This window comes from Capra hircus, chromosome 19 (genome assembly GCF_001704415.2).
Source record: "Capra hircus breed San Clemente chromosome 19, ASM170441v1, whole genome shotgun sequence".
Classification (NCBI taxonomy): Eukaryota; Metazoa; Chordata; class Mammalia; order Artiodactyla; family Bovidae; genus Capra; species Capra hircus.
Window position 1 is genome coordinate 37,262,560 of NC_030826.1, and position 10,594 is coordinate 37,273,153.

General features: G+C 44.3%; 1 protein-coding gene across 2 annotated transcripts; it reads right to left on the bottom strand.

Moving 5' to 3' along the window:
• On the bottom strand, positions 1,578-4,351 carry ATP5G1 (ATP synthase, H+ transporting, mitochondrial Fo complex subunit C1 (subunit 9)). Of its 2 annotated transcripts, none has more exons than XM_005693700.3 (5): positions 4,209-4,351; positions 3,642-3,691; positions 2,665-2,742; positions 2,100-2,278; positions 1,578-1,799 (listed from the first exon to the last, which is right to left on the bottom strand). In XM_005693700.3, exons 2-5 carry the CDS (start codon positions 3,678-3,680, stop codon positions 1,685-1,687), a joined length of 411 nt encoding a protein of 136 aa, XP_005693757.1. In that variant the 5' UTR covers positions 3,681-3,691; positions 4,209-4,351; the 3' UTR covers positions 1,578-1,684. The 2 variants fall into 2 exon arrangements, with proteins under 2 accessions (XP_005693757.1, XP_013827764.1); XM_013972310.2 differs by having other exon boundaries at positions 4,181-4,315.

Genomic DNA, 10,594 nt, shown 5'->3' on the forward strand with positions numbered 1-10,594 from the left:
TGAGCGACTGAACTGATGCCTGTCATGAAGCTTCTCTGATGGCTCAGATGGTAAAGAATCTGCCTGCAATGCAAGAGACCCAAATTTGATCCCTGGGTGGGGAAGATCCCCTGGAGAAGGAAATGGCAACTCACTCTAGTATTCTTGCCTGGAGAATTCCATGGACAGAGGAACCTGGTGGGAATACAGTCCATGGAGTCATAAAGTTGGACATGACTGAGCAACACACACACACATATGCCTGTCATGCAAGTGCCCAAATGTTCGCTGGTTTTGTTACAACCAACACTTGCCTCCTTGCTTTCCCTCTTCTTCAGCACATGGCTTGTCTACCCACAGAGCTGATAATTTCTGGCATTGTTCAGTATTGTTTCCACTCTGTTGATTTTCAGCATTCCCCAAAACTCCTAGGAGAATGCTTAACACCTAAATACCTGCATGACTGTATTTAAATTGCATGTAAACTGAATTCATTCTTATTGACTCACATTTTTTTCTGTGTTTTAACCTTTGCTAGCTGCCCTTCAGCTGGAAGGTGTTAATTATTGTTCCTAGTTCACAGTTTTACAGTATATTTAAGTACCGCTTTCAAAAAGTGAGTCTCTTTTTGAGGCAGGTCATGTCTACCAGCACCCTTGAGTTCATTCTGTGGATATATCAGCTTAGCTTTCTTTTACCTGGGTCATAAGTCCACTTTGGCCAAGTGTGGGACACTGGCTGAGCGGAGACTGAGACCACAGGAAGATACTGTGAGGAGCTCTGAAAGCAGTTTGCTCACCCACGCACTCAGTTCAGTCGCTCAGTCATGTCCGACTCTGCGACCCCATGGAGTACAACAAGCCAGGCTTCCCTGTCCCTCACCAACTCCCGGAGTCTGCTCACCCCGCACTGGCTCCTTTTCATCTCTAGCAGAGCTAAGATTTTAAATTCTCCAGGAACACAGACCATGTCCCTTATCAGCTTTATTCAAGAACATTTAGGCACTCTAAGTGTTCTAATTGAGAATGGCAATGAAACTTACAGTGGAGCCAAATGCTGGCAGATGGAGGCCCACCTCTAATGTGCTATTCAACGTCTTTAGGACAGTTTCCCTGTCTGTGCCACCTTAATTGTGTGGCAAAATGAAAACAGATGGGCAACACAGCAGATAAAGGCTTAGGCTGGCCTGAGGGGGGAATCCCTAATTCTGCCACTTACCAGCTCTGAGATGAGGAACAAGTTATTTTGTTTCCTTAAGCCTCAGTTCCCTCATTTGCAAAACAGGTATAATCACTGCACTTATAATTCATAGGGTTGCTGAGGTAAGAAATGCAAAACACTCTGTAAAGAGCTTGGTGCAAATTAAGCCCCTCAAAAATGTTATATGTTATTACACTAAATTTGAAAAAAGCACCAATCATCATTAGACAAATCCATGTTCTCTCCTCTGGGGATGTTATTACAGTCATGGCAGTGCTACTTCTCAGCCCTGAGGAGTTTTAATCTCCAGTGGCTGCCCTAATCCTACTTCCTTGTCTCACCTTTCTATTAATATATGAAGGCCCTCCCCAAGGGCAAAGGACTGAGGCATTGGCATATGAGTTTAGAGAAACATTGTGTTTAATGGTAAAGGTTAGCATACTCCAGCACCGGGCATGGCCTGGAGTCGAAGCAGCAGGGGTGGGTAGGTGACTTCCACGGAGCCTCACATGGCGAAGAGGATGAGGAAGGCGACCATCAAACAGAAGAGCCCCATAGCCTCAGACAGGGCAAAGCCCAGAATGGCATAGGAGAAGAGCTGCTGCTTCAGAGACGGGTTCCTGTCAGGCACAGAGACAGGGAAAGAAAAGGGTGAGGGCATGGGTCATGGGTGGTGGTGGAAGACTCAAGTAGTTTAGGTGAATGGGGGGTGCTAAATGGGAGAGGGCCCAGCTTGCATATATCCTGGGGACTGGACAGGCAAGCAGAGTATCAACATGGTAAGTTTTAAGGGAGCCAAGTTGGAAACATTTAAATTCTGCGAAAATAGGATGTAGATGAAGTCAACACAAAGCTAGAAGGATCTTTTGCTGAAGGTGGAATTTACAGTAGGAGATGCTCTAGACCACCCTGGACCTTACCTGGCATAGCCAATGATCAAGCTGCCAAACACTGTTCCAATACCAGCCCCTGAACCCGCCACACCAACTGTGGCAGCCCCAGCGCCAATAAACTTGGCCGCTGTGTCAATGTCCCGGGAGACAACACTGGTCTGGAATTCCCGCCGAGCCACCTGCAGTGGGCCACTGCTGTAGGACGGCTAGAAGGAGGGGGAGAGAGAGGGAAAGTAGGGAAAGAGAGAGGAGATAGTGAGGCTCAAGGACAGGTGGCTGACCCCGCCCCTTACTCCACCCACCTGAGCTCAGAAATTGTTGGAAGGCTGCTTAGCAAGTACAGAATGCTCAGACTGCAGGGTGTGATTAGAATTAGTCTTAGGGTCCATTTCCAGACAGGGCTAGGGAAATTTCATGAAAACATAATTTCAGTTTTCCAAGTCTCACGTACAATACTCACTTTGTGGGTACTTAAAACTATTAAAGCCCCCCAGATTCTCTGACTGTCTTCCCACTTTGCCTTAGAGGCAACTGCACAAACTTAAAAGAACCTAGTCTGGGGACATTCTTAAGAGGGCCCATTCTCCTTTACCTGTACAGATGGGATCTCTGGCCTACTCAGGAAGGAGGCAGACACAGGCCTAATCAGACCCCTGGTACAAGAACGGATCTATAAAATCAGAAACACACATTTCTCCAAATCAGGCAAGAAGACAAAAGAAAAAACCCCTCTAACCGCTGAGCTGTCAAAAAAGATTACAAATATTGTAAATAAAACAAGTCCAAGGTATTTCAAGGTCAATCAATGCATTACTGTTTCTATCAGACATGGCTGTACCAGAGACCCTGGTGCAGTCAGCAGTGGCAATCTTTCCATTTAAAACTGGGTAACAAAGTTCACTTCTATGGGCACAGTCCTTAATCAGTATCCCAGAATGCAAACAAAACAAAACAAAACACTAACATCAGATCAAGCACAGGAAGGGTTTGCATCCAGACCACCAAAGGAATCAGAAGGGGAAAAATCTTATTTTGCTAAAAAATGTAGTCACTGTTACACACCCTGAATGGAGTGGGCCAGTAAGCCTGGTAAGGCTCCTGAAACAGTCACCTAAGCAGAGACTCCTGTAACAAAGCTTTCTTGAGCTATTTTAAGAAATATAATGTGGCAGTTCTCAAACTTGGTTGAACATTATAATCACCTCAGTTCTAAAAAAAAATACAGATGCATGGATTTCATCCCCATAGGGTGCAGCCTGGGCATCAAGATTTTTTAAAGCTCCCCATACGATTCCAACGTGCAGCCAAGGTTGAGAATCACTTGTTTCAGAGGGCAATCTTGCTGTGGCCAAGCTAGACTGGGGGTACACGTCAGATCCAGATTCTGACCACATTCCAAAGCCAAGATAGCTTGGTTTACATGCACAAATAATCAGGGGTTAACTGCATCCATCTTACTGCCTCGCTAAAGGAGCAACATCATCAGGATGCAAGCTCCTCTCGGTTCATTCATTAAACACGATGGCTCGCACACCTGGTGCTACAGAGCACCCAGGAGCCGCAGCTTACCAGAGCAGGAGAAATGAGTAGTGCCCCGGTGGTCTGCATTTTTTTTCAGTCTGCAGAGGGGAAAAAAAAAAAAAAAAAAATCCATTGACAGCCCAGTTGTTTGCTTACAGTTGCGACCTTCGGTCGTCCCCTTCACCCCGCCCGTCCTCCCTGGACCACGCTCTTCCTCGAACCATGCCCCAGCCGAGAAGAACATTAGAGGTCAGAGGGACAGGGCAAACTCCCGTTCCACCACTTTCAGCGCGACAGGTCTGTAAAGAAAGGTCATGGAGATTGGAAGTAAAAGAAGGCCCGAGCCCAGCAGGGAAATGATGCTCAAAGAGGATGATCTCCGGGAGAGACTGGGGAGGCAGGAGCTAGACAGATGCTGTTCAGGGTCCTGCCCATTTCAAACAGCAGTCCACCGCCCGCCTCAGCTGGGACAGTTATCGCTCATTACCGTTGGTAATTAAGATTAATTGTTTAAGGTTACAGATACCCATCGCTTTCCCCGGCCCTACGGACAAATGCCCCTCCATACAACCCAGCCACATCCTTGCCGATTGCTGGCTTTCGGCTTCAAGTCACCTGTACTCCCACTGCCCCGGCTGCCCCTGCTCAGACCACAGCGCTCGCCCAGCTCAAGGTGACTGACTCACGTCCCGGCTTTAGCTCTAGGACTCGGCACACTGCTCCCGGACCCACGTGTCCTGGGGTTCCCCAACTCTCATTGGCCGCAATCCCCCCGAGCCTCCATTGGTTAACATCCTCTAGTTCTCCTTTCTTATTGGTCTTGCGGAACTTCTTTCTCTCTCTCCACAGGAGCTTCGTGGCAGTTCCCGCCTCCATGTGGGCAAAGGCGGGGTTTTCCTTTGAGATCTGGCTTCCGATTGGCCGATTTCTGAAGTGCTCGACCATAGAGTCTGCTGGACTAAGAGGTTCCATAACCTTCCCCACAAAATGGCGGCCAAGGTGGAAAGCTGAAGAAAAAGGCATGGGAGAGAGACCGGACGGCTTACGCAGACAGACACATGACCTTGGACCTTAGCCTTCATTCGAGCACTCGGGCCCTGAGGCGCGTTGTCTTTTGGGATTTGTAGTCGCTTCAGAGGCCCCCAAAGGTGGTTGAGATCCCGCGAGACTCCCAGGCTGGGCGAGCCAACGCCTTTGCAGCAATTCCCGCCCTCAAGATTTGTGGGCGGCTTGCTTCCGCAATGAAGCATAAATGCCGGCTGCCTACTCGCTAGTGGGCTGGCGCAGCTTTGTGGACCACTGCCAGCGTTGAGCAGTCATGGACTAGCAACTAGTTGTTTAAAGTACTTTCGTATTGTAAAAACAACATTACAAGGATAAAACACTTAACATCCTGACGGGAAAACGATGGGAACAGGCAGAAAGAAATATAAATTGAAGGAAAAGTATCTTCAATTAAACTATACAAAGAAATAGAAGTTTAAATGCAACTTTTCTCACTAATCAAAAGTGCAGAGTTCTTTTTACTAATGTGAGCCAGGTACTTGTGTACTTGCTGGTGAGAATATGAATTAGAACATTTCTTGAAAGCTGTTTGGCTATATTTGTTGACAGACTTTGAATGGTCCATCTTTGACCTAGAAATTCTCGAGGAATTGAGAGCCTTTAAACTCTCCATCCCTTTACCCAGGAGTATTAATCATAGAAATCTATCTTGAAGGACAAAATCAGAAATGCAAAGATTCTCTTCAAAGGATGTTGAAAAATTTATTGAAATTGGAAACAAGTAAATGGTTAAATAAATTGCTATATTTTCACTTGATGAAATAAGCAGATATTTAAAATTATGTTTCTTTCTTTTCCTTTCAGTTTAATAAAAATTTATTTTGAATTCCTGGGATGGGGGACTTCCCTGGCAGTCTAGTGACTAAAATTCTTCGCTCCCAATGTGGGGGGGCCCAGGTTCCATCCCTGGTCCAGGATCCAGATCCTGCATCCTGTAAAAAGATCAAAGATCCTGTGTGCCACAACTGAGACCTGGCACAGCCAAACAAACAAACAAACAAAAAATCCTAGGATAGTGGTTGTGGGCACCCATCCTCAAGAGGAGCGAGCACTAGGAAATCACGGAGAAATCACACAGTCCCAACATCCCTGGCCCACGTAAGGAGGAAAAGTTGTTTCCCTGAAAATGAGTCAGCCCTCATTCATCCAAGAAGGACTGGGAGGACAGATGCTAGGGGAGCCGTCAAATGTTGCTAGGGGGAAGGAGGGGGGTGTGCTGGACCCCAAACTGTCTCCTCAAAAATCAGAGGCAAAACAGATCCACTTCTCTGGGGGCCAAGTTCTGGGTAACCAGCCTCATTTCTTACCTTTGATGTCACTTCCCTGGGTGAAATTTCCATGGTGTAAGTTCAGCACAAGGTTGTCAGCAGTGAGTTAAGTATGATAGTGTGAGGGCAGAAAAACAGTTACATGCATTCAGAGTTAAGAGCTGCTGCTGCTGCTGCTGCTGCTGCTGCTGCTGCTGCTGCTGCTAAGTCGCTTCAGTCGTGTCTGACTCTGTACGACCCCATAGACGGCAGCCCACCCGGCTCCCCCGTCCCTGGGATTCTCCAGGCAAGAACACTGGAGTAGGTTGCCATTTCCTTCTCCAATAAATTAAAGTGAAAAGTGAAAGTGAAGTCGCTCAGTCGTGTCTGACTCTTAGCGACCCCAGGGACTGCAGCCTACCAGGCTCCTCCATCCATGGGATTTTCCAGGCAAGAGTACTGGAGTGGGTTGCCAAAACTAGGAATGTTCAGGCCTGCTCTCTGTTCTCTTTATTTTTTTTTTGTTCTCAGGAAAGGGAAAGAAAGAAATTCATTCCTCTCTTTTTCTTTCCACTGCAACACTCTACTTTCCCAGCCTTCCTCTGGGCTCTCAGATCCAGGGTTGCATTAAGATAGCTCCTCCCCAGCTCTACTTTGGGTCCTCTGTGAACCCTCCCTGTGGGCAGCTGCCAGGAAGAAGGAGGCAGCATCAGAAATCGAGGCAAAAAAATAAAAAAATAAAAGAAATTGAGGCAAGTCCAGTAAAATCATGTTTCTGGTTTTACATTTTATATTGAGAAAATCTATATGATGTAAGACAAATTTTAAGGATGTACATGCAGAGTTGTATAGCATTGTGAAGAAAAACAAGAAAAAGATTAAAAAGAAAAGAAAACAATATTAATAGTTGTTTCTGGATGGTGTAATAAAGTTGATTTATATTTTTACGAGTTCAGTTCAGTCATTCAGTTGTGTCTCACTCTCTGGGACCTCATGGACTGCAGCATGCCAGGCCTCCCTGTCCATCACCAGCTCCCTGAGATTACCCAGACTCATGTCCATTGAGTCAGTGATGCCATTCAACTATTTCATCCTGTCATCCCCTTCTCTCACCTTCAGTCTTTCCCAGCATCAAGGTCTTTTCAAATGAATCAGTTCTTCACATCAGGTGGCCAAAGTATTGGAGTTTCAGCTTTAGCATCAGTCCTTCCAATGAACACTCAGGACTGATCTCCTTTAGGATAGGTTGGATCTCCTTGCAGTCCAAAGGGCTCTCAAAATTCTCCAACACCACAGTTCAAAAGCATCAGTGCTTCGGCGCTCAGCTTTCTTTATAGTCCACCTCTCACATCCATACATGACTACTGGAAAAACCATAGCCTTGACTAGATGGACCTTTGTTGGCAAAGTAATGTCTCTGCTTTTGAATATGCTGTCTAGGTTGGTCATAACTTTCCTTCCAAAGAGCAAGTGTCTTTTAATTTCATGGCTGCAGTCACTATCTGCACTGATTTTGGAGCCCAGGTAAATAAAGTCTGTCACTGATTCCACTGTTTCCCCATCTATTTGCTATGAAGTGATGGGACCAGATGTCATGATCTTAGTTTTCTGAATGTTGAGTTTTAAGCCAACTTTTTCACTCTCCTCTTTCACTTTCATCAAGACGTTCTTTAGTCCTTCTTCACTTTCTGCCATAAGGTTAGTGTCATCTGCATATCTGAAATTATTGATATTTCTCCCAGCAATCTCGATTCCAGCTTGTGCTTCATCCAGCCCAACATTTCTCATGATGTACTCTGCATATAAGTTAAATAAGCAGGGTGACAATATACAGCCTTGACGTACTCCTTTTTCTATTTGGAACTAGTCTGTTGTCCCATGTTCAGTTCCAGCTGTTGTTTCCTGACCTGCATACAGATTTCTCAAGAGGCAGGTCAGGTGGTCTGGTATTCCCATCTCTTTCAGAATTGTCCACAGTTTATTGTGATCCACACAGTCAAAGGCTTTGGCATAGTCAATAAAGCAGAAATAGATGTTTTTCTAGAACTCTCTTACTTTTTGATGATCCAGTAGGTGTTGGCAATTTGATTGTATGTATTAACAATTATGCCAGTCCAGATAGTCAGAACTTTGGACTCTTAGAAAAAATATTTTAAGATTGAGATTTGAGATTTAAGATATCTTGCCAGAATGGTACAATGGAAAGAATATGGGGTTTTGAAATCACACAGACTTGAGTTCCCATCAGGGCTATATTATATAATTAGATATGTCTCTCTCTAAGCAGATTACCAAATCTCTTTTGGCTTTACTGTAATAAGCTACTGTTTACTGAGGCCTCACCATATAGCAAGCATTGGGTTAGGTGCATTCACCCATTATATGATTTAATATTTACAACATCCCTTTAAGTGGATATTATTATCCCCATTTTACAGATTACCCCCATGTTACAGAGCATCATTTTTTCCAGTTTGGCATATTTGGTAAGAGATAAAGTCAGTATGTGGGTCCAGGTAGGTGTGGGTCCAAAGTGTTTAATTATTAGTTCTTGAACCTCCCTGAAACTGGAGAACCTATAAAACAGTGTTAATACTATTCACCTTTTAGAAATGTGAGATAAAACAAACCCCAGGCATAGGTTGGTATTTGGTGAATATTCCCTTTCTGTTACTACTCTAGGACAAGTTATAATTTCATGAGGAAATCCCTAACTTTGCATGTTTTGTTTTTTTTTCACATCCAGATTTGTTACATAGCTCTACGCATAGAGCTTATTTAACTTATATGCAGAATACATCATGAGAAACGCTGGACTGGAAGAAACACAAGCTGGAATCAAGATTGCCAGGAGAGATATCAATAACCTCAGATATGCAGATGACACCACCCTTATGGCAGAAAGTGAAGAGGAGCTAAAAAGCCTCTTGATGAAAGTGAAAGAGGAGAGTGAAAAAGTTGGCTTAAAGCTCAACATTCAGAAAACGAAGATCATGGCATCCAGTCCCATCACTTCATGGGAAATAGATGGGGAAACAGTGGAAACAGTGTCAGACTTTATTTCTTTGGGCTCCAAAATCACTGCAGATGGTGACTGCAGCCATGAAATTAAAAGACACTTACTCCTTGGAAGAAAAGTTATGACCAACCTAGATAGTATATTGAAAAGCAAAGACATTACTTTGCTGACTAAGGTCCGTCTATTCAAGGCTATGGTTTTTCCAGTGGTCATGTATGGATGTGAGAGTTGGACTGTGAAGAAAGCTGAGCGCTGAAGAATTGATGCTTTTGAACTGTGGTGTCGGAGAAGACTCTTGAGAGTCCCTTGGATTGCAAGGAGATCCAACCAGTCCATTCTGAAGGAGATCAACCCTGGGATTTCTTTGGAGGGAATGATGCTAAAGCTGAAGCTCCAGTACTTTGGCCACCTCATGCGAAGGGTTGACTCACTGGAAAAGACTCTGATGCTGGGAGGGATTGGGGGCAGGAGGAGAAGGGGACGACCAAGGATGAGATGGCTGGATGGCATCACGGACTCGATGGACGTGAGTCTGAGTGAACTCCTGGAGTTGGTGATGGACAGGGAGGCCTGGCGTGCTGCGATTCATGGGGTTGCAAAGAGTCGGACACGACTGAGCGACTGAACTGAACTGACTGACTGACTCATAGCTCGACTTCAGCACTGTCAAGTTTATCCTGTGGCCTGCTGGAAATCAGATATTTCATTACTATGCTTAGACATGAGTTTTGGAGTTAAATAAGCTTGTAGTCCTAGCACTGCCACTTACTGCCTTGTGGTTTAGGGCAAGGCTCTTAACTTAACTAAGGCTCTGTCATCATCTATAAAAGAACTGTTATGAGTAAATGAGGTAGTGCATGTAGAGGTACTCATTTAATTATTGAAGTAAAAAGTACTGGTAAGCTAGGAGAAACTATAGGAAGTGGAAGGTAGTTAGGAAACCTCAAATTCAGACCTGACATCTCAGGATTGTACCAGCTGACTTAGAGGAAGCCCACTAACTTCTTTGGGGACTCTGAGAGGTAAGAGGATTTCATAGTAGGCAAAAAAGCTTCTTTTCAATGGCTACAAAGTGATTTATTAGAAAAAATTTTTAATTGAAATATAGTTGATTTACAATGCTGTGTTAATTTCAGGTGTACAGCGCAATGATTCAGTTTTATAAATACATATATATATTTCTTTTACAGATTCTTTCCCTTTTTACAAAATATTGGCTATACAAGATTTTGTATTGTATAGAACCTACTGTGCTATCTGGTAAGTCCTTGTTGGTTATCTCTTTTGGTGTGTATATGTTAATCCTCAACTCCTAATTTATCCCTCCTCCCGACTCCACCTTTCCCCTTTGGTAGCTATGTTTGTTTTCTATGTCTGTGGATCTCTATTTTGTAAATAAGTTCATTTGTATGGCAAAAAAAGCTTTTGATGACAGTGACAAAGGGCAAACTTATGCATAACAATACGAGCAGTTCCTCTTTTTCTTTTTTTCAGGTCCCTCTTTCTAGAGACATTTTTGACTTTTCAAAACCTACCTCTTCCACCCAGAATCTTATCTCAGATCAGCTTTCTTTTCCTTCTAATCCAGTTTCACTTTTCCTTTAGGAATTCAGCGCAACAAACATTTTAAAGCACTTAACAGCTTTAAGTGGTGCACTGTGCCGGAATAC